Source organism: Scleropages formosus, chromosome 22 (genome assembly GCF_900964775.1).
Source record: "Scleropages formosus chromosome 22, fSclFor1.1, whole genome shotgun sequence".
Classification (NCBI taxonomy): domain Eukaryota; kingdom Metazoa; phylum Chordata; class Actinopteri; order Osteoglossiformes; family Osteoglossidae; genus Scleropages; species Scleropages formosus.
The window spans coordinates 712,325-737,306 of NC_041827.1; the positions used below are offsets into that span (position 1 = coordinate 712,325).

At 43.2% G+C, this 24,982-nt stretch overlaps 1 protein-coding gene across 1 annotated transcript in view; it reads left to right on the forward strand.

Annotated features, from left to right (window-relative positions):
• Positions 1 to 24,982, forward strand: part of tafa3a (TAFA chemokine like family member 3a) — a 78,310-nt gene that overhangs the window by 21,585 nt on the left and 31,743 nt on the right. Inside the window, exon 2 of the mRNA XM_018745744.2 lies at positions 21,816 to 21,928. Coding sequence (XP_018601260.1) covers positions 21,817 to 21,928 — 112 coding nt within the window. The 5' untranslated portion in view covers position 21,816. The remainder of the gene's footprint in view (positions 1 to 21,815; positions 21,929 to 24,982) is intronic.

Genomic DNA, 24,982 nt, shown 5'->3' on the forward strand with positions numbered 1-24,982 from the left:
GAATGAGTGGGGCTCGAGGCAATAGCTCCATAACCAGGTGAGAGCAATTGCCCATGGGGGGTCTTCTGTGTACTGAATTCGAGAATGCAACTAGCATGTTGGCAGTCGCAAAAGGACACGTTGGCCTGTTCCTAAATACAAACAACAAACAAAAGGAACGCCATTAAGTAAGAATTCTGGAACCACATGTGGGAGGGCTTTAAAGTTTAATTTTATAATGGTATTTTGAAACCTATTTAAAGTATCACTGGCTCACAGGATGAAGGAAACTTCGCTACAGCAGAAGGTTCGTATGTGCAAAATCTGAATAAGTGATTCACGTTGACTTTGAATTGAGTTCCTGATGACGACATTTCCAGGGCGACATAGCACCTCAATATTTTGATCTGTTTCTTCAACTGCAACAACCCCAGCGATGATGATGATGATGATGATGATGATGATGGTATAATAAAAATAATTCTGAAATAGTAGTCTTGCAGGTAGTGGTCTTGAAATCCGAGTCCCTAGCGCAAAGTTCTCCCATATCTTATGGCACAAACTCGGGGACGTGTTTGTCAGAGTGGGGGGGGGGCGGTGGTGCAGTGGCGGCAGGTGGGTTGGACCACAGTCCTGCTCTCCGGGGGGTGTGGGGTTCGAGTCCCGCTTGGGGTACCTTGCAACGGACTGGTGTCCCATCCTGGGTGTGTCCCCTCCCCCTCCGGCCTTACGCCCTGTGTTACCGGGTAGGCTCTGGTTCCCTGCGACCCCGTATGGGACAAGCGGTTCTGAAAATGTGTGTGTGTGTGTTTGTCAGATGAAAGTCAAAGCAGCAGGACTTGCTTGGTGGCTGTGACATGTGTCCAAGTTAAGCTTCTTCTGTCCTTGTTATCAGACACCTATAGACCAAAATGTTCCAACAAAGGAACACATGAGATGTTAATGCTCCTACGGTGTTTGCTAAGAAAGCTGCATTTTTAAAATCATTATCCCTCCTTTCTTGTTTATATTCTTTCCTACCATTACAGATCACAGTATAATTACAAAATCCATTTTCTCTGTTATTGCGGGAAGTGTGGAGTGCTCGCTACGTAATGAATAGGCTTTTGATAATTAGATACACGGTGTAAATCTGGGGGACAGGGATGCTGTGGAAACGATGATGAATCCATAAAGCAGAGCTAAACAAAAGACAGATGCTGGGAGGCACTTTGCTGAGACACCGTCCCGCAGCCTCCTGGCGGAGCGCGTGCCACTTCATTAGTTAGCCGAGCTGGGCGCTTTGCGCTGCCTCTCAGAAGGGGTGTCCAAACAGTCCCCTGCGTGTTCTCTGCTTTTCTGCCTATTTTTGTCTTCTCCTTTGCACCTGGCATGCACGCAACATGGACGGCTTAACTCTTCTTGGCTGAACAGTTGCCACGTGAGGCCTTGTGGACTCGCTGGATCTCCCTTCAGAGTTGTACAGAGGTACAGCCCTGTACGTTCCACATCGACCTACATTGTCATGCTTAAACCCTCTTTTCGGAATTGCACAAAAACTCACTCTCTTTTTGCACTACCACTTTTAAATCTGTTTATGTTTTTATTTATTGTACCAACAACGCCATTGCACTTTATTCCATAGTGTTTTTAGTTTCGTAGTTAGTTATTGTGAATTGTACTGTAGTAGTAATAGTATATGTTGTATATGTTATCCTCTATCTCATGCCGTTGCCCAAGAGAAAGTCTGTTTCACTCTGATATATTCTAAACATATCGTGGAAGTGGCAATTTGGGGAAGTGTGGCTGTTTTGCGGGACAGTGGAGAATAATCCATTTCATATGGTCTGTGTGCCTGTCTGTGACAGTAGAACAGTGACGCCTAGCTTGTTTAATGACAGTGTCTCTAACCTCAGTCGTATTCTTGGCTTCATGTACTTCCTGTACACACTTTCATGTTCGTGTCACTCTAGCTGGATTCACATTCCAAACCCTGGATGGGAGAGGTTTGAGGATACCTTTACCTACAGCCTGTTAGCGGCGACCTTTTGCTGTTACTGTAAAGCCCTACTTCAGCTGGGCATTTCGAGGAGTTCACTTACTGTTAGCGTCTGCGTACCATGGGAATATTGAAACGGTATAACCGAGTATATTTTTGGAATATATTGTTGGTGAACTACATCCCCGGGGGTGCGGGTGGCGCAGTGGGTTGGACCGCAGTCCTGCTCTCCGGTGGGTCTGGGGTTTGAGTCCCGCTTGGGGTGCCTTGCGACGGACTGGCGTCCCGTCCTGGGTGTGTCCCCTGCCCCTCTGGCCTTACGCCCTGTGTTACCGGGTAGGCTCCGTTCCCCCGTGACCCCGTATGGGATGAGCGGTTCTGAAAATGTGTGTGTGTGTGTGTGTGAACTACATCCCAGCAGACAGTGACCGGGAGACCTAGAGGGTTCACTTCCCGTAAACATGTCGCTGCCTCTGGCTATTCATGTGTCACATTTGCTTGGATCACAGTTTCAGACTGTGCAGTATATGAGTGGTCTCAAGGAAAAAACAAGGAATTCCATCATCTGATTTTTAAAATAGGAGGAAATGTTGTTCAAAATCAAAAAGCCAGGTATTTAAAGTGTACTCTTTGCTATTTGCACCAGAGAGGGTGCCTGAAACACAGTCCTCCTTCTAGTTGGCAGAGCCTGAGCTGTTTGCAGAGATATTCAGGTCTGGCTTCGCCCATAATCCTATTCCGCTTCTCTGCCTGAATATCAGTTGTCTGTGAGAAAAATCCTTGCTGCACCATTGTTCATTTTCAATTTTACACCCCAGCAAATCTTTTATTCTGCTTGTTTGAAATCTTCCTTCGTCACTGACAGTAGTTTTAAAGCAAAGGCCTTATATATTCATAAGCCACCCATGCATTGAGAAGTTTGTTCTAAATTGCTCTGCTGTTGGCCTGCTAACTATTAGCATTGGTGTATGCTGAAGATCAATTATACTGAAGGAAAGAATCAGCAAAATGTAGAATAACGGAGGGAAATCCGTCTCTTTTTTTGTAGGATGAAAGGCCTCTCAAATCGTCTTTTGAACAAGTGTGACAGCAAATCTGCCAATGTTAGCTTGGAATATGTTTAGAGTTAAAAAGATGAGAACATACGGAATATGTAAGTCTTTGGGCATCACACTTCTCCAGCTGGTTTGCACTGCTGTTTTGACACACAGTATTTTTCACCAGCAAACGAGTAGGGGAGTGCATTCTTACTCTTGCGTCTTTGTTGTCATCGTCGTCGTTCTCACGTCCAGTTCTGCACTTGAGCAGGACTGGTTATCCGGGAGCTTCACCTTCATGCTTTTTCTGTTCAAGGGAGAAGATGAAACCTGATGGGAACGAAGAGGTCAGACGCACAATTTTCCTGTTTCCACACTTACCTTTCAATCCAGTGATCGAAAAGTAAAGGGGAACAAGACCTCTTCCTCCCAGCAAGATGTCCTGTGAAATTGCTAACAAAGGAAGCGGAGCATCGCAAATGGTGCGGCTGAAACTGTATTGTGGCGGCGCGCCGTGTCGGACAGGGCTCTGGAGCAATGCCACGCTCTTTGACCATATCCAAAGTGAGCTTTCTTAGCCCCCACACCGTGGCTCGACTCAGAAACACAAACGTGGAACTCGAGATCAAATGGCACTGGACTGGCGAACAGCAGCCATTTTAGGTGCAGTAAAGAAGCTCTGGTTTGTTCTTTTGAAAACTGAGTGTTTCAGCTGCTGTTGGTGCTTCAACATCACAGGAGTCACAGCTTGGTGAAGTCCAGAACAATGGTAGATGAGTAGCTGACGGGAAGTTTCCAGAAAGGCAGAGAAAACAAGAGCGTTGCGCTCAACACCGTGGAAGAAGACCAAGATGTCCCAACACGGTTTGTGTTACCCGCCATGCAGATGTGTTTCCATCCCATAAAGTGAATCTGCGGGAGTTTCACTGTGTCCAGCCTACTGTTAGCACAGCGCCACTCAAAGGCACTTTGGACTTCTGAGAACTGGCAACAAGCCCCGCAGAGTGTTGCTTTCAGCCCGTTAATGCTTTTGGTACTCATCCTTGTGCTCTCGAGTCAGTCTTTGCTCTGCTCGGCTAACAGGAGCAGCACCCTGCTGCTATCGCCAGTGGATCTGCATTCCTAAGTCAATGATCAAAATCAGTTAGCTGAAGTGTGGGGGCCCGCAGTCACATGGTCCGAGTCCCGGGGGCTGTCTCTGGCATGAGCGCTTGGAGAGGTGCACATCGAAAGCACGAGTGAGCAGAATAGGCCTGCTGCATGTCTCTCGGAGAGCTCGGTGCAGATGGGCGACTGCAGGGGCTGGTGGTGTCACGTGGCTGGAGCAACTCCACGTTCACGCTCACACACGGGGGATTCATCTCGGTACAGCTCGCCTGGAGTGTATTTCTCGGAGTGCGGCAAGACACCTCGGTGCTTGTAAAACAGGCGCTACGGCTAATTGAGTAATTCGAACGCGCAGTCACACGCAGGCATAAAGATGCATGCATGCTCACACAAATTCACTGTTGTGCACACACACACACACACACACACACACAATCACACATGCGTACACATGCACTCTCATGCATGAAAGAACAGAAAAATCTGTTTGTAGATGCTTGCACATACAAAGACACATGTGCGTGAGCACACTCACACACACACAAGTGGGAGGACGTTACACCACCACCGTTTTGCCGTAGGTCCTGTTTGTTCTAGAGACTAAGAAGTGTGAAGGTTTAGCCGATGAAAAGCACGTTTCCTTTGAGCGTTCCTCACTGAGGTTCATACTTGTGATGTGTCGTTCAGCCCCCCACGTGTACTTCCCGGCCACTAGAGGGACACATGCTTAAGAAATGTGAGGGAAAAGGCGATCTGGAGGCAAGAGGGTCCCTGTATCCCATCACATCAGTTCCTGACCTATCAGTACCTGGAACACCACAGGGCCCAAATCAGCGTCCATGGTTTGTGAAATTTCACCAGTATTGTGGGGAACTCAACCATTTTTTGGTCACATCTCCAAAAGATGTAGGAGAAGTAGTGATGGGAAAAGACAACTCTTTTCCCACCAAGTGGCTGGAGAAGCACTTGGTTGTCACACTGAATATGCGAAAAGCAGGCAAACCGCAACGTTAAACCAACCAGCTTCCACAGAGTTCGTTTTCTGTCCTCAGGACAGTTTCATTAGTTCTGCCAATGCGTTCAGCAGCAGATCTCTCTCGACTGACTCTACGCTTGATCACTATATTAGGACCCAATGTGTGACAAGCTCCGAGGTGGAGGGGGGGCAGTCCAGATCCAGCACATTCCTGTTACATGATTGCAAGATGATTGCGGTTCTCCAGTGCTGTGGTGACACCAAAGTCATTACGACGTGGTGCTGTGCTCACGGTTTTGAAGAACGATGTCACACTTGTGCTTGTTGTGGCAGAAGAGGGTTGCACTGGATGTGAAACCACAAGCTGCAGAATTCCCATGAAGACCCAAAGTAAGGGAGCGATTACAAATGGGAAAGAAATGGTTTTTGTCTGAAATCGATACGCTTATTTATTGGCTAACGTCCTGAGTCCAGTGTGTAAGCCTGAATAGCAAGAAGAGTGCGTAGCAATGAATTGCAGTACCTCAGTTTCACAGAAACTTTAGGCTGATTATGGCACTTGATGGATGTGTTGAATGGCAGCACTGTCTCCAAGTCTGGAGGAGTAATGGCATGGCAGTTGGTGTCTTTCAGGTGAAGGACCTGGGTTCAAATTCTCCTCCTGCTGTAGTACCCTTGATCAGGATACTTACACTTAATGGCTCCAAACATGACACAGTTGTAAAAGGTAAATTATTGTATGTAACTTACACCTAAAATATTAATTTTTCTTTTGTTTACTAAATCAATGTAAATAGGCTACTGTTAACACTGCAGCCATCATCTTTTTCTGTTTTAACTCCAGTTATATGATCTCTTCTGTTAATATTTTACAAATAACCAGACAAGTGAAGCATATTTAATTTTATTTTACATCTATAAATGAGCAAATTATTGGAAGTAGCTACATGCTGAAAGCTACTTTGGATGATGGTGTCAGATAAATAATGTTTTCCATCCAATTCTGAGAACCTTCCTGGAAAGTCAGATGTAAACGGTGTATTGTCGTGAGGAATGGGGTAAGAGGTGTGGTGTGAAAAATTCAAGTGTAGTGTGAAAATATGTTCAAGTAATTAATATTTTCAAGTGATTATAATAGGTTCTAGGTGGGTGCAGTGGCGCAGCGGGTTTGGTCGGATCCTGCTGTCTGGTGGGTCTGGGGTTCAAGTCCTGCTTGGTGTGCCTTGTAACAGAGTGGCATCCTGTCCTGGGTGTGTCCTCTCCCTCTCCAGCCTTGCAACCCTCTGTTGCCGGGTTAGGCTCCGGCTTGCCATGTCTGTGCTTCGGATAAGTGGTTTCAGGCAGTCTGTGTGTAATATGTTCTGATGTGATGTAAGAGTTAAGATGTTCAGAAAATGTATACTGTCTGTTTAATGCAGGGAAAAATGTTGATAGGGAAATGAAACGCAAGGAAAGTTTAACCTTTAGGTGTCACCGAGGACGTGGGGGCGGCTAGACCCAAGTGCAGGATCGGTCGTCAGGAACCAAGGGATCAGGCAAGTTCTCGTTGTTGGGGATGGGCGAAGAGTCGGTCAGTCAGTGATCAGAGTGAGAGCGAGGATCCAAGGACGCAGTCAGGGGACGAAGCAAAGGGTCGAAAGCTGGGAAACGGAGCTAGGAAGCAAGGGACAAGGAAGAAATAGACATAGCGCAGGAGGGACGGTTGTCTCAGCGTTCAGTCAGGTGCTGTCGATTGTGGTGTGGGCGTGGACATGACATTAGGATGCGTCCCGACACACTTCTTAAACGGGGACAAATTGTTTGAAGTAAAGATCACTTTTGCTTCGGATGCAAGGGACGTTTTGAAAGTGTTGCCATGCCTTATGATGATGTATGTATAAACTTGCAAATAAATAGAGGCAATGCAAACCGATCAGGGAGAGACACCCAGCTGTTTGAGACTCTGCCATCGGCTGATATTGTCGTAAAAAGTACAACATGTAGAAACATGCCTGAATGTTTTGTGCAGATCTCCTGTGACTGATCAGTTCCAGAAAAGGAAACATAATTTCTTTCACAGGGGTTTTACACCAGTTCCGCAAAAGCTGTCTTTTAGATTGTCAGTCAGTATGTGCCAAAACCAATATGACTCACTTTATTATATTGATTAATTTTGTATTTCTGCATTCGTATGAAGAATTAGTAGAATCTGGAAACTTGTTGAGGATGCTGACAGGTTTTTCAGTTGTTTATAAAGTGAAATTTCATTTGTCTGACACAGTGCAGAGTGTCGCTGCATGACAGTGTGGGACACTTAGTCAAAAGCTTGTTGACTACAGTCCCCGGAGATGCCTTGTTTTTGTAACCTCATGTAAAATCCTTGCCCATTGAAATTGTCGGTTATATACAGAGCTAAACTGCATGGTTTACAGTACTCATTCCTCACACAACAGGGTTAATTCTTTCTGTGAACTCACAGCATTAGGCAAATTCCCTGCGTGAGGCTGTTGAATTACCATTATATTTTGTGGAAGAAAATAGTGGATTCCTGCTTGAAAAGTCAAGTAAAATTAAAATGTCGTAATAAGAGGTATTTTTATGTATGACAATGGCACAAACATTTATAGTAAAAATGATTTCTTGCATGTACTTTTAATGTTTTATTTTAATACACCCATTATCAATAATGCTTGTTCAGTACAGGGTTGCGGGTGTCTGAAGGTTATCCAGGAAGCTTGGCCTGCGAGGCATGCTACACTGTCAAAGAGGACATTGCAATAATTTGGCTCACACATGTACAGTATATGACACACTGAAATAAAGGCGTTTGCCTGCTATGTCTTTCACTCTGCGAAACACACCATCACTATGCTATTAGGGGTGCTGTGTAGCATTACTAATGATGCTCAATCTCTGCCCCTGCTGTAGAACCCTTGAGCAAGGTACTTATCTTGAATTGCTCCAGTAAAAATTGCCCTGCTGTATGAATGGCTCAATCATTATAAGTATCACAGCATTTTATGTTGTTTCGGAGAGAAATGAGCTAAGTGAATTAACAACAGTAATAACCCTGAATCTGCTATTTCATCTGTGATGTGCAGCTTAAGGGTTGTGATTGAGATTTTCAGTATAGTCGGAAGCAAGAAGTACAAAATAAATGCAGTAGCTGGTTTTACGAGAATTATAGTGTCTGGGTGCTTTGCAGATTGAAATGCATAGCAGGCAGCAAATAAAATATCTGCTGTGGATTTAAAATGACTGTGTAACTGGGCAAAGATGCTGTTGTGCTGAGGAACCCTGTTGTCTGAGCAATGAATTAATATTTTCATAAGTTGTAGCAGTTTTTCACCATATGGGACCATTATGAGGGCTGAGTGTGTGTATATTACTTTGGCTAAAAACCTTGATGGAGCAGTAAAATTAAATGTATGACTGATAGAATAAGCTACAATTTTCTTTATATGTGCATCTTAGAATAGCAACTCTGCAGATGACTAATCAAGAAAATCGATGCATCTGCAAAGAACGAGAGAGATTGCAGTGGCTTTTTAAAAGCAAAGAAGTTCAGTGAAAAGTGTGCACTTCCCATTCAGGGTCAGCAGCCAGACGTGTCCAGTACATGAGTAATGGGCTACAGCCCCTGTGTGAGGTCCTTGGGTTTTGCCGAGCTGCATCTACAAATACTGCGCTTTGGCAGACAGCTAAGGACGATGGAGTGCTGGCGTTGGCAAGCCTCTCTTGGTTGTGTTTCTTTTGGAGGAAGCGCTTTGATGTTTTCTGGACATGTTTTAGTTGTGGCTCTGGGTTCTGTGCTCAGTGACAGGACCGACTGTCCACTGCACTGCTTGATGCCAACTATATTTGTGTCGATTGTTAAGTGGGGGAAAAAAGGGTGTTATTTGTACAACATTCTTCGGAAGGCTACCAATTTTTAGGAAGCTCAGAACTTTTAGGATTTGTCTCGCCTATAGACCCATCAGTGTCTCAAAACACCTTTTCTTAAACACTGCACCAGCTTCCACGGTTTAACAATTTATGAAATCTGTATCTTCCACTGAGATTCTGGTGACTGATTCTTTCTTGTATCTGCTAGTCTGGTGTTTATTGGTGAGTTACGATGTTTTGTACCTCCCAGCAGAGAACAACAATCTGGTGTTTACCATGTTGCTAACAAGATGTTCCCAGACAAAGGAACTGCAGATGCAGTACCTTGTTCTGTATGTCATTGTTATTAATCTTCATTTAGGTGATGCCAAGCTAACTTGCAGATTTGGATAACCAGCTGTGACTGGTTGCAGACAGGGGAGGCCACAGAGCAGGACTAAGGCACAGGGCATTTCAGCAAAACAGGTTTATTTGAAACCAAAACAGACCCTTTGTGAGCAGCAGCAATACAAAATCTCCAAACAAAAATCTACAACCTCCTTCTTCAGTCTACTCTGCAAAAGAACACCCTTCTTTGAGTCCTCAGGCCAACTGCTTTTTAGTCCTACCTAATGACCCTGAAGTGGGTGCAGCTGGCCTTCATCATCCAGTTAGGGCAGGGCAAGGATCGGTCCTAGGGAGCTGTCCATCTTCCAGCCCCTGTCTCCTGCCCTGGGCTGGACCGCCCATCTCACACAGATTTGACTGTTTTTCTACATTTCCGATCATAATGCTTTGCTGGACCTCTATTGTGCAGGACCTTGCATTTTAACAGTTTTATCAGTAGGTTAAGAAGCACATACAGTACCTCCAGCCTATACATCACTGCTTTCCAGATGCTGACTTTGACCCCTTGGTTGGAGTACACTTGGTGCTTTCCAGTGCTTTACAGAGCATCTTTTAATGTACGGCAGGAAGGGGAACCCAGTTTAATTAACTCTAATTTATTACTGTTATAAGAGAGAAGGGTCAATTGGCAAAATCATTATTCCAGGCAACTCTTTCCACAGAGGGAGGAGAAAGATGGTGTTATTAGGTCCTATTCTCAGGTGGCCTGGTTTGGGGCTTTCTAAGGATATGTCTCATTAGTATCTTACTAGTTGTCTTTTAATTTTTGCTGAACTACAAGTTCATTACATAACCAGTATAATAACCAATGTGACAGCTTATGACTTCCTTTTTAGTTCAGCAGCTGCTGTAAGAATGTAGATTATCAAATTATTACTGTTTAAAATAATGTTACTGCTGGTCACCATAATTACGTATATATGAACAAAAGTAAATATTTGCTTGTGAGATTTCTTAGTGTAAATGATATTTCCTTTCATGTAACAATAAAAACACACAGCTGGTGGTTGACACTCACTGTTTTGGGGGTGCTTTGCTTAAAAATTGTGCCTGACCATTACTGGTCACAAATATCACACGTAGTCATAACTGATATTTAAGGCCATTGCAAGTGTGTTGTGTGAGCTTATGGGGTTTTACACTTGTGATTCATCCAGAATTTACTGTACTTCCCGCCTGTTCCAGGGGGTTCTAAAAATGAACTATGGTGATGTCTGTAGATTCCAGATGGGAATATTGCCACACTGGTGCTCTTGACCTTAACGTATCAAAGAGACAGCTCATCCTGGTGGGGAGGGACTTGAGGGAACAATGAGAAGAATAATTCCACTGGAAGACACCAGCCACTCCTCACCCCTGATGAGATGACAAGTGCATCTGAAATTACCACACACACACACACACACACACACATACACACACACACACACACACACACACACACACACGCGCGCTCGCGCGCATGCACAAATCAATCACGGAATTGTGTTGTGACACTAAAAGTTCAGTCAACACCAAAATGAAATGTCTCAGTCTGCATAGGATTCATCAGTGCTGTTCCTTAGAGAGACTAGGACAGGTCCTGGGGCCAGGGCATCCCTCCTACTGCTGGTGCACTCTAATTTCTAACGCTGCAGCCTTCTGTTTATGTGGCTACCCTACAATCTGAAATCCATACTATACACACCCTGATTAATGCTTTCCTGGCAGTTACTGTTTAAATGACGTTAAAGAGGCGCTTTGAAGACCCTTTTGTCCAGAACACAATCCACAGTACGGTAACCTACATTTTCTCCCTTTAATGAGCTAGATGGAAGATGTTAGGAAAGGTATGCCACAAAACCTCTTGGGACTTGAACCAGAAACCTCTTGTGTACAAGTCAAGGTTTTTAGCTACACTATTTATGGAAACTTATTTTCTTTTTACTGAGATATAGGAAGGTGAATTCTGGGTAAATGAATAATTCAGTACGTTAATTGCAGAGAGTTGAGTGAAGCAAATAAATATTTTATCTATGTCCCTTTCCAGAAGCTCATCTTTCCAATTACTCGTGGACTGTAGATGTTTTCATCCTCACTTTGTTGTTCACTTGTGGGATTTTGTGTGGAGTCAAAGTAAGAGTTCAGAAACTCTGTACCGGTACTGGTACAATAGGCTGTACAGACTGTTACACTTGATTTCACATCAGTGTTGTGGAGTTCCGCTCCCATTTGCCAGTCGTGTGTTAGTGTTTGACACATGCAGGATACCAACCGTCTTCACATCAACCAAAGATAATTTGAAAACCATAAAAAAGACCGTAAAGAACACGTTTTTCTGAATTACATTTACATTTATTCATCTGGCAGACGCTTTTCTCCAAAGCGACATACATCTCATAGAAAACACAATTTGTGCATTACGTTAGGAGAAAGAGACATAGCTCCAAATATGTGACTCTTAAGTACAGTTAGTTTCCTTCACCATATGCACCGATGTTCATCACAAAAATAGCTGCATAAAACTTTGCCGATTCCTAATCACCTTCCTAGTAGTTTTTTTTTTTGAGATACATATAAACATTTACCTTATATTGCAGGAGTGGCTCTGTAAAGGACTTATCCGAGCATGATATGAACATGTATACCTTACATGAACTTAGTAGATCATAGGCGAAGTGAGTCCGGAAGAGATGACTTTTAAGACCCTTTTTAAATGTGGACAAAGATTCAGCAGTTCTGAGCGAGAGGGGTACGTCGTTCCAGCAAAATGGAGCCAGAACCTCCATGCTTTACCTTTAATGCGTGGGACCACCAAGCAGGCAGAGGTGGAGGAGCAAAGCGATCTGATTGGGGTGTAGCAGATGATCAGGTCTTGTAAATTGCTGGGAGCAGTTCTGTTGATGCATTTTTAGCCCATAACCAGGGTCTTAAATTTGATCCGGGCAGCTATAGGAAGCCAGTGCAGAGAAACGAGTAGAGGAGATACATGGAAACGCTTTGGCAAGTCAAACACAACTCGGGCAGCAGCGTTCTGTATCAACTGTAGAGGTTTCATGGCAGTAGCGGGAAGGCCACACACGAGAGAGTTGCAGTAGTCCAGACAGGTGTCACCATGGCCTGGACAAGTAGTTGGGCAGAGTCAGTTGTGAGATAAGGAGGGATTCTGCAGATGCTATGCTGGTTTGATTAATTAATGGTAGGATGCCGTAGCGTTAATTCTGCTCATCTTTTGTCTCTTTACTTTAATACCAATCAAGGCTGGTTGGGATCACTTGTGTGGCTCTTCTAATGATCATGTTCAGGGCTGTTTCCTGACACACTCGATGTGTCTTTGTTTTCATTCTGCCATGTAAGCCTCCAAAGCTGGCGAAGGCGTCCTAAATAAAATTCCCACATGCACAGTGGCGAAACAAAGCAGGCACCATCGTTTCTGTTGGAAATCAGAGCGCACCGGCCAAAGCTCGCCCAGGAGACGCAAACAGAATGTGACTCCCAGCAGGAAAAGGAGAACGGAGGAGGCGTGCTGAGCGAAATCTCCTGAAGCTGTCCTGGAAGGGAATTAGGCAGCCTTGTCAGAAAAAGGAACAGGCCTGTGTGCTGGAAGGAGAGATCACCCCCACCCCCAGCCCCCATGGCCTCGCTGCAGCTCAGAGGAAAAGACTTTGACTGAAGAAAGTCAAGCTGCACCACAAACAGTCGGTCAAGGCTGCCCTTAGTTCGTGCAGCTATGCCAAGGTGTTGGGTGCCTGGTACCATCCCACTCCCCAAGAGCTGCCTTTGAACAGTTTGTGTGTGTGTGTGTGTGTGTGTGTGTGTGTGTGTGTGTGTGTGTGTCTGTGTGTGTGTGTGTGTGTGTGTGTGTGTGTGTGTCTGTGTGTGTGTGTGTGTGTGTGTGTGTGTGTGTGTGTGTGGCATGGCGGAGACCCATCAACAGTCAGTACAGAGGCTTGCGTGGCTTTCACATGGCCTTTAAATTGATGGGTCTTGGTGGTTCAGGTGTGGCTACAGATTGCATCACCAGAGCAGCATCAGGATAGACGAAAGCTCTAATCCTCAGTTGTTAGTCCAAACGTAGCACAGAAACTGATTAAATACCCAATTACTGTTCAGTGGCTTTGGCGCAGGCAAGTGCTGTAACTAATGTCTTCAGTTGCTAACTGAAGAAATATCACCCTGCAATAAGGAAAGTAAGCTGGCAGCTTGGTTTCTTCAGAGGTCTTGGAGAACTCGCTTTGTGAAATCAGATTTTCTCAGCCATATTGTGTTTTGAGGACACAGAGACCATTCCTCCACTGAGAGCTGAACCAGCCACTAAAGCTGAGTAATGTTGGGAGACTCTTGGTGAGGGAATTGGCACAAAAGGACCACTTCTAAATTTACCAGACCCAACAACCAGCTGAGGAGTCTTAACAGCTTGGTGGCAGCCTGCCCAAGCCCAGTAGCTCGTGTTCTCCCCGACTGAGTCACTTATTTTGCACTCCTCCTCAGATGGGCTGGTTGTGGGACAGGACCTGAACGTGTTCCAGTTACCCAGAGTCCCTCATCCCAGCCTCTCAGTCCTGTCCACACCTCCCATGACATGCTATTGCACTTCCGTTCCTAAAGCTGGAACGTTTCTCAATAATGCATAGCTGTGTGCAGAACTGTCAGTGCTGGCCGGCAAATGGATGTGAACCTCATGAACAATTCATCTTACAGGAGACATCACCCAACTTGAGGCGTCGTTAGATGTTTTTAAAGGCACAGCCTGCTGTTGCACAGTGATTCTTTCAGTCAAAAACTCCAAGTTTGGTGAGACTGACCTCTTTACCCATTTTTTTAAAAATTTGACTATGAATAAGGAATGGCCGTTTTTGATTTTTTCCAGCTGTTTCAGTGAATTTAACTGAACTGAACTGCTCTGGATGACTTCCTGTGCTTACGATTTTAGTTTTACTTCGCTCTTCGTGTGAAATGGCATGGCGGTACAGGGGATAGTGTTGGTGCCTCGGAGCTCCTCGAAACGGCCTTAGCCTGTGTGGAGTTTGCATTGTCTCGCTGTGTTTGCTCTATAAATAAGTAAACACTGTGCTACTCCACACACACACACACACACACACACACACACACACACACACACACACACACACACACAGAGGCTGAAGACCCACCAGAGACTGGGACCCATCCAATAGGTAAATAATTGTAGGCTGTTTAGCACAGTGTAGCATTGTAAGTGACTTTGGACAATTATTTAAGCCAAATATTAGTTAATAATAATGGAAAAAAATACCCAGCTGTGTAAAGGGGTAAATTATCGAAGGAAGCTTAACATTGTAAGTTGCTTTGGAGAAAAGTGTAAGATAAATTAATGAAGAACTAAGTAAATAAGCATTCTTCCCCGTTGACCCCTGTGGTATGAATATACTGGGCATTTATTATTATTATTATTATTATTATTATTATTATTGCAAATGTATGGCAATTTAGTGATGAAGTAAAACCTGTAAAAATACTTGCTATTAAAGGGAGATTGCACAGAAGAGTGAGTTCCCTTGAGTGCGCTGAGCTTGCCCATTGAAAGATGAATTTAGAACTGGCGTGTTAAAGAAGTGGAGTGCGGCCAGTTGCTGTGCTCATTGCCAGAACCTCTGAGTAGCACACATGTGACTCAGTGACCATAGAGCATCAGCAGTTTTACCTCAAAGTTACCCAGAAATATTCTCTACTGGTAGCAAGTACTGCTTAAATAAAAAATGCACATGCTGTTAAAATAAGCTGTTATAATTAATATACATGTGTTTGTGTCTTTTTTAGCACTCCTCACTCAGTCACTGAGACCTATTGGTTTGTGGCTATTGCTGCTTTTATGCTTTGCACAGCTTTGCTTGTGGGATTTTCAGGATTGAATAAATTTCAGGGTGTGAAATAAGGATGTAAAGGAACATTTGTGCATAGAATTTGAATGTTCTGAGATATTGTTTCCATGTAAAACTCACTGTATGTAACGTTGTCCTTGATTAAAACAGCTTGGCTAAAATCTCAGTTTTTCTGTGACAGAGCTACGTATTTCTTGCCTAAATAAAATTAGGACAGTGAAAATATTTACTGACCATGCTTCATTTATAAAGCCTTACACCTTGTCACTGGTGACTGTTGAGTCTATGGTTTTGAAGCTAGAAAGTTTTAAGTGTTTAAAGGCTCCCAGCAGAAATTATTCACTTTAGATGGCCCGAGTTGCTCTTTCACAACATGTCATTATAACTGAGACACTAACTAAAACTCCTTTTGTTCTTGTGCAACTGAGCTGAGCAGAGTGAGACCAGCATTCCACTTCTAGCATCTGGCTCAAGTGACGAGACTTGATACCTGATGTGGAAAATGAATAAAAGGGAAACTTGGAAAATAAAACAAATGTTTGGAATTACTTGTCATTTTAACAAAATTATTGTTTTTTTCATGGTTCTTAAAGGCTGCTGCGAAGAGATTTCATTCACTGAAGACTCCTGATGGCCACAAAAAAATGTGAAAAATATTTATTGAAGTTCTGATCTAATGAGAAAGGGCTGTTCCAAAAGTGGTCACTGCAGTTAAACATGATGTGAAAACACACACACACACACACACACATACATAACAATAAAATAAAAGCAAATAAAGAGCCTTCTGTGAACATGACCCTCTGGTATGTCCAAGAAAAAAGTATTAAAAGCACTGAAAGTGTTCGGGGTGTTGCTTGGGGGGGGGGGGGTAACTCAAGAACACTTCAGAGAAACACTGAAAACTGGAGTGCAGGTTGAATGCTTTTGGTGGAAACACTGATGTCTAGCCATATTTCTTGTCCTTTACAGGAAAGGATGCCATCCGACAGCATGCCGTGAGCTCACTTGCTGTGACCCCAGCTGACCCAAGGTGGTTACACACCATGTGTTAAGGGTAGCCATGAGGGCCCAAGCTTTAAAATTTCTTGTAGGCATTTCATTTATGGACACTCAGCACCGATTTCTGGAGGGAAAGTGGATGACTCGGTCTAAATGAGTTGGCTGTGGGGATTGAGGGAAAGGATCTACAGGCAACATGAACCTCACATTCTGTTCTCTAAACTTACACACACACACACACACACAGACACACACACATTGGCTGAAGCCGCTTGTCCCAAGTGGGGTTGCGGCGAGCCGGAGTCTAACCCAGCAACACAGGGCGTAAAGCTGGAGGGGGAGGGGACACACCCAGGACAGGACGCCAGTCTGCCGCAAGGCACCCCAAGTGGGACTCGAACCCCAGACCCACGAGAGAGCAGGACTTGGCCCCCATCCAACTTGGAAAATTTTAAAAAAAAAGGTGCTCACAGACAGTTTTTATTCTGTACTTGCAATCTTACTGGGTCTCGCCATTACAAATGTTAAAGGTACCCATCTTTGAATATGCAAACATTTCCTCTTTTATTTGTTTGAGATTTTAATTGTATTTTCTTCACATCTTTGTAAGAGTTTGTTTGTTGTATAATGTCATTTACTTTTCCATATTAAGTCATTAGCTTGGCTGTGAAAAGAACCCAAACTGAGTAAGAATATGGAACCAGAATAATTCTTTGGTGTTTACAGCTTGTGAATTTGTGTTTGTATTTGTGAATGTCTTTGATGAATAACAAGAGGAAAAATGTTGCACATTTATGGGATAATTTAGTCAACAGTCAGCATTAAATAGGAATTTGCTGAGAATTTATTGATTACATGTTTAATTCTCAGTGATTTTGTCATTTTCATGTCGCTCAAGTTTAATAAAAATGTTAAGTCTTCTGACAGCATATTTTTGTTTTTTGTTCTTATATCTGAATAAATCAAATTGGGGGGTTTGGTGGCGCAGTGGGTTTGTCTGGGGTTCGAGTCCTGGTTGGGGTGCCCTGTGCTGGACTAGTGTCCTGTCCTGGGTGTGTCCCCTATGCCCTGTGTTGCCAGGTTAGGCTCTGGCTTGCTGTGACCCTGCTTGGGACAAGTTGCTTCAGCAAGTGTGTGTGTGTGTGTGTGTGTGTGAGAGATGTCTTTATCATTTCACTGTAATAAAACAAACTGAAAGTGCCGAGCAAGCTAACAAGATAATAAAATAAAGGTCTTTTGAGGGACTGGTGTCCTGTCCAGGGTGTTCCCTCCCTCATGCACCTGTGTTTTCAAGATAGACTCTATAACACAGTCACCATGCACAGCATGAGCGGTTAATAAATAAGGCTTATGGCAATTTTTAATTCAATACATCTTTATCTGATGTTCTTACAAAACTTAGCCTGTGAATATATCATGGGACATTTCTGTTACTAACCCTTTATTGATTGTAGCAGTGGTTGGATTTACCAACAGCTGAAGGAGTTGAAGTACAGTCTCTGTCCCACTTGTGTTTGTACGTGACGACTCAATGTGTTCCATTTTAAACGTGTGCATGTGGATGAAACTTTCTGGGACCTGAATCTGCAACCAAAGCTGATAAGTTTAGTCACTTCCTCCTAGTGCCCAAAGTTATCATTCTGAAGTTATCATTCGAAACAGTGTAAAATTAATAAAATTAAATGACTAACTGTGGCAAAAAGTTTGTGTCTTCTTAGGCTGCAGGTTAAAGCCTTAGCTGTACATTTGAGTGAAATGTAGCCTTGACAAGTAAAACACATAATTTGTGCAAGCACAGGCCACAGTAGTCTGGGCTGCAACCCTTCCCCACACGTACATGGTTACACGTCTTTGTTGGCCCAGTGAAGGTTGAGAGATGGCACAGAAAAGCCACATGTGAACTTGCATGCATAATGGAGGCAGAAAAGTACAACGCTAATGTTGAACGATTGGCAATTTTACATGCTGCTCTGCCATCTATTACAGAGAAGTTAGAGGAGACTATTTCAGGAATACTTTTGATATTTCCCTTTTTGGAGGTACAGCTGTTTATTCAGACACTATCTTAAATTGGTTTAATTCCCTATTTTTCTGCTTCTGAAAGGCGGTATTACAGTTAAATTGATGACACATGAGCATTTCATGTAATCTAGTGTAATCCTTCAACACGTGAAGCTAAAATAAATAAATCCTGCTATGATGTGATGACATGGTCATCTCAAGTCCACTCCCATGTGTCAGAATTTAGATGGTTGTGTTTTAGAGCCTGAACACAGTTACCAGTCCATACATCCCCTCAACCTTGTTCATCTCCTGCTACATCAGACCCATACATTATTCCCTCTCATCTCCCCCTGTACATGGGCCGACCTGCCCCACTGATCGTCTCACAGAAGTAGATCTCTCTTGGTTCGGCATCCCTCCCCATGTAAACTGGAACAGTTGAGTTACTGCGACGCCATGGCAGCCTCTCACACTAACAGGAGAAAAGTCTGACACATGGAACTGAAATAAATTTGTCTCTGGCATCTTACCATCTGCAACGATGGATTCCAAAGGGACTAATTAGAGGAGTGAAGCTTGCTGTAGAGCTGATCTGAAACCCTTTCTCTCTTCCATCAAATTAGCAAGACTGCAGGCCTGCCTTGCTGAGTCACTTAAATTAGGTTAGGCGTTTCGGTGTTATTGCCTTGTGCCATGATCCCATTTGCTTTCCCGTTGTTGTTGTTGTTTTGATTAAAGTCTAATGATGAAAAAATGTGTTTTCATTTTATTCATCTATTTATCCGTGCATGTTCAATAGCACTTTGCATTGGCCTCCTACGTAGAACAATCTTTAATAGAGGAGGGAGTAAATAAACACACAAAGCACCTGTTACAGTGGCACTCGCTTAATAGTGTTTGAGGGCAAATTAACTAAACGTCTGAAGAGGTCATGAGTGAAGTAGACTGGACAGGATCAAATGAAGCACAGAAAGTTTTTGTCTTTCAATAGGTCATGAGATGATAATTTAAGGAGCGTGTGATCGAGGTCAAACCTTGGAGGATCAAGTTAAATTTATTGCATCATCTTTCCAGAACGGCGAGTTACATGAGGGTGGTACATGGTCTGAGCAGATAGAGGCCAATGCAAGGTGTACCCTGCCTCCTGCCTAATGCTTCTGGGACAGGCTCTGAACCACTGTGACCCTGGATTAGACAATTGGTTATTGGTAAGGAATAAATTACCTAAATGATTGATCAGTCTCGCTTTTAGTTTATTTTTTATTGGTATGTTGGGGGAAGAACCTTGATACAGATGTCAGCTTAATTTCTAAATAGATACAGGTATGTGCCACTTAACGACGGGGTTACATTCTGTGAAACCAGTCGTAGTTCGACTTTGTCGTTGAGCTAACGCCATGGGGTGTACAGTATTGTCTTACATTACGGAACTTTTTTAGGTAGAAAGAGTACACTCTAAAATACCAATAAAAACTATTGTACAGTAAATACATAAACCAGTAACAGTTGTTTATTATCATTAATCATGCATTATGCACTATACATAAATCGTATATACTTTCATATGTCTGGCAGCGCAGTTGGTTTATTTACAAAACACGATTAAAACGTGAGCGATGCATCGCATTACGACCAATACGACGGCTATGACGTTGCTCTTTGATAGGAATTTTTCAGTCCATTATATTTTTATGGGACCACCATCGTATATGCTGTCCGTCGTTCCCCGAAATGTCATAAAGCGGCGCATACCTGTACAATAAATATATAGTCAATCAGCATATGGCACTGGCCTCAGGAGAAAGAATGGTCACCTCAAGGACAGACGGAGTGGATTTCTATGACACAGCTAATCCTGTATGTTGAGTACACCTACTGTACATCCTTTGCATAAGGAAAGTCACAGTTCTGGTTTTGCCCTTTGTCATGATTCTAGCGAGATGTCAGTCGGAACACAAGCGCGGAGATTGTTGTCCGAAGTGTCATAGTCATGGTCCAAAGATCAAGGGTTGTGATCCGAAGAGATCCGTGATCCGAACATATGCAAAATTCAGTTTTTTTTATATGGTAGTGTTTAATGTTGCTTTTCATGCATTGTTTCAATTTAATTTTCTGTCCCCATGTAGCACCAGTGTGCTTTAGGAAATAATCTGTAGGATAATGCAAGTATAAATCACTCAGTCACTCACTATGGATTACTGCTTGTTCTATTACAGGGTCATAGTTGTCCATAGTCTATCCCTGAAGCATATGCCACTAGGCTAGAGAGAGTGCACTCCGTGCAGAAACCAGTCTATCGGAAGGTAACCACACACACGGGGAAATTGGCGTCACCAGTTAACCTGAAATGCATGCCTTTGAACTGTGAGGGGAAGCGGGAGCGACTGGAAGCAACCCAAATGAACATGGGGAGAATGTGCAAAATGAGAATAGAGAATGAGCATAGAACATAGGAGAAACAGGGCTCAAACGTGCATCAGCTAGGAATCCTTTTGTCTTCTGCACCATTGCCCCGCCCAAATATAGATTAGTGTTCATGATTTGTTCAGTCTGCTTTTGTAGTGCAGGTCTCTGATATCGGTATTACCCTTGTTTCTGCTAATGACAATGTTCACCGGTGTATCCCAGCGCTTTACTAACTGCCCTGGAAAGGATGTCAGAGCTGTATTAATATCCATAATTAAATGTAGGACAGCATGCTGGCAAAACACCAAAAGTCTTTCATTAAATAGTAATCCTTTCCCCCATAAGTCTTAGCTGTTTCCATCAGCTCCTCATTTCTTGCTTGCCTTGGTTCCCCTAAAAGGGATCATTACTGAATTGTAGATTCTCTGGTGGCCCTCGCCAGCTGAATGTGTCTCCTAAAGCGAAAGACTCACTTCGCTATGTGTGATACTCTAATGTATGATTGTGTCTCACTGAAATGCCCATGTCTTTCCACCTGTTGGCCTCCTGTTCTGAATGACACGCATGGTGATCTCACCTAAAAAAAAAACCCAATTTGAATATAGTTTTGAATTTAATGTACAGACTGTTAGCAGTGCTCAATGTATAGCAGACCTCCTGTGTGGAATCACAGCTCAGAAAGGGGCTAATAACAATAAAAATCAGCTTTGACCGGCTTAGTAGGGAGGATGTGTGCCAATGTGATGCTGTTGAAACACACTGTCTGCGGAGAGTCTGTTCTTCTCTGTCATCCATCCTCACATTGATTCCACCTTTCATTCCACAAATGTTTCTTACGTAATATCCAGCCTTTTTTGTGGTCACATAGTGGTCGTTCACACCTGGCCACACCACAGTGTAAATCGATTTCACAATTCCTCCAGTAAACGGGGGTATTGGCTTTTTTAAGCTACTACATGCCACAGATATGGGCTACACCACACTGAGAAAATTGGACAGGTCGATCGAACTTAGCAATCATGGAAAAATGTCATTCATTTTTATCTCATTTTTGGACTCTGATGTAACGAAAGATGAGCCTCCTCCTTGCTGTGATACACAGTGAAAGGGGCTCATTGTCAACTGCTCTTCTAACTGTGTTCTTAGGATTCATTCCACGCATTCAGACTCTTGTATCCTCACCCCGACACCAGCTGGATGGCTTCAGAGACTTACTGTGTGTGTTTGCATTGCAGAATGCGGGAGAGAGACCTACAGAGTGTGTGCAAGTGGGTGCTGCTGCTGGCCCTCTGCGTGGTTTCTCTGTGGGGGCGGCTGACTCTGGCCTCATCCTACCGGAGCCATATCGGTAGGTCAAAGAGTCTATTATGCTTTACTTTCACTGCAGTACCTCAAATGTCCTTTCAACATGTACTGTTAGAAGTCACTCTGATCCCTAAATATATTCAATGTTGGCCACCACAGGTGAGATGGGTAGCTCAAAGCAGTTTTGGGTTTGTGATCAAGTATGAGATGCACTGTACTGTATGAAGGATATACACGTTTGAATGAACAATGCAATATATATTGGTGTAAGCACAAAGACCCATCAATTGCAATTCAAGAACTTGGTCTATACTGCCTAGTTTTTGGAGTCTTCAAAGAAAGTACAGACCTGTGCTTTATGTGCTGCAGTAGGGAGAGAACCCATTACAAGACTGCCAGAGGCTGTCCTGGTGGGACCCAGTGTACAGAGCTCTAGGGGAAGAGGAAGCCTTCAGAGAGTCTTCACTGACAGATAAGCACACAGGTCCCAAAGCTTGGAGGCAGATCCTAGGATGATAGATTGGGATAATGAGCTTATTCCAGAGCAGGTGAGGATGAAAGTGCACCAGAGGGATAGTTTTGCATTGACCAAAAAGCGTTCTGAAGTGTAACACAAAAAAATAACAATACATAAACGGGGGGAAGTAGAGAGGTTTGAGTTCTTAAACAAAAGTTTATGGTTTTATAGTTTCTAAGTTCAGTGCATGAACACAATTCAGTTTTTTTTGTTCATGTGCCAAGTTCCAGTTTTGTGTCTTAAGGGCAACTTCAGCTGAGATAGTAATCGCAAGTGTGGTTCCAAATCAGAGGCATCAAAAAAACAACAGATGTCTTCTGGCTGGAACAGGTAGGGGGTGCGTTGCCTCCCAGTGCAGAGGTGTGTCAGCAATCACGTTTTGTAGGGGTTCATATCGAGCTGTTGTCTCTTCTCTTTGGGGGTTGCTCTGTTACCCCATGACCTTTTCCTGAACAGGACCTTCAGTGAACAAATCACGTACCAGTCCTCAGCAGGTTAAGGTCAGTCTAGGGGCTGCAGCAGTGCGGCCAATAAACAAACCTCTTTGCCCTCTAGTTTATAGAGGTGGAGGCCTTGCAGAAGCAATTCAACCTTTAACCATAACCTGAGTGGAGTATAGAAAATCCTAATCGGGCTATGAGGCCCAAGGGCAAGTAACCAATTAGTTAGGAGAAAAAAAGTCGGGTAAAGGTCTAAATGAATTTTAAATCTTTAATTCTTATGAGTTTGATACTTAGCTGATCCTTTCTATCCAGAGTGATGTACAATATTTAACCCAGTGATACAGCTCGGTCTTCTGCCTGTGACAAATCAGGGTAAAAACTAGTTCTAAGATATAACAGCAGTAGCAAATGTTGGGTTTGAAGCAGCAACTTACAAGTTATGTGAACATTCTTCACTATTAGGCTTCCTTCTGTAACTAGCCTTGCCAGATGAACTTCTTGACAAGCTTAGCACGATGGGACTTTTCAAAAAGCCTTGAGGGCTTCCTCTATACTGAACTGGTTCTCTGGGGAGGTGTGGTCTCTGTCAATCTCTTGGCATGGTCTACTGGTAAGTATAGAGGGAAAATTTATTTTTTCACAGTAGCAATGAGCTGAATGAGGTTGAAAAGGCAGGAGTAGCATCCAGAACCTTCACAACCTCTTTTGAGGTGAAAAAACTGAAACACTTGCTATTTCTGTGCAGTTCCATGTGATTTTGTATAATCCTTCATGGCTGGGTGAGATTTTCATCGACAATTTAAACTGAGAATAACAGTCACAATAGGATGTTGATTATATTAGGTTTCTTAGGGGACATTTTCTCCTGAAATGAGTTTGTTTTGCTACCCATAATTCAGTGGGGAGGTACACTTGACCAAGTAAGTCTGTCTCTATTATTAGAGATTACAAGAGAAACACAGTAGCTTTGTTCTCATATGTACATTATGCTATGATGTTCCTTAGTATGTAATAATAATCCTAAAAGATTATATGGTACAAACCAGGCAGATGGTAAATAGGAGGACACAGAGGCGGGGAAGTGGAAATAACCCACAACAAACGAGAACATTTCTGGAGTGACCATATTGGGATCATCCTACATGCCATCTGAAGAAGCATGGTTTCCTTATAGACACCTTTTAAAATTGTTTCTAATCCCTTGTGACATAAATCGTGTACAAGCACAGTAGATCAAAGCAGTAAAGTATGGTGTGATTTCACATGATCAGTTGTTCTGAGGTTAACAGATCGTATAGAGTGACAGTGAAGCACACACACACACACACACACACACACACCTTGAGCTAATTTCACATTCGAATATAGCAGCACCTCTATATCCTCAGAATTAAGTATTTAAATGCAATTTGTTTAACAGGTCAGACTGTTTTGTATTGTCGGCATGTGGGACTGAAACATATGGGCCTGGGATTAACTGAGAATCAACGTGAAACAAGAAGCCCCATTTGTGCCTCCCTAATCTCTGTGCTGCTCGTTGTACGTTGCTTTGTGTCACAGCAGTAAATGCATCTGGAAGGATGTGTTTGAAATGTACAGTAGTGCAATTGCAGAGCCATTAGAATAAGCTCTCTGGGATCGTAAATGAATGTATGTATTTACATAACTGGCGTTTCAAATTGACATGGTTCCCCTCACCCTGAGAATGATGCTACAGTTGGGGAAGGCCTCTTTCATTGTTTATTTCAATGATTTGTTGATGTTTATTTATTTATTTATTTCACGTCATTTAGTCTCCATATTTCCCAGAATTCTCACCTCTGCCGTAAACTAAATTTCCAAGTTGGAGGATCTGAATGGTATTTGCTGTCCTATATTAATAAAATGACTGTGGTCTTCTATTTATGAAATACAGCTTTGAAAATGTATTGCTTTTACTCTTTCATACAGCTGCATTTTTTGTAACTCAGCAGTTAATGTTGGACATATTTCTCAAGGGTACAACAGACATGTGTCCTGAAGAGGGTGGGCTGTTTTAAATTTTTTACTGAGTTGCTTTCACCCGCATTTCCAAGACATGCAATGTAAATCTGAAGTTTCAGTTTATGCTCGAAGTAGTCATTTTCATAATTAACAA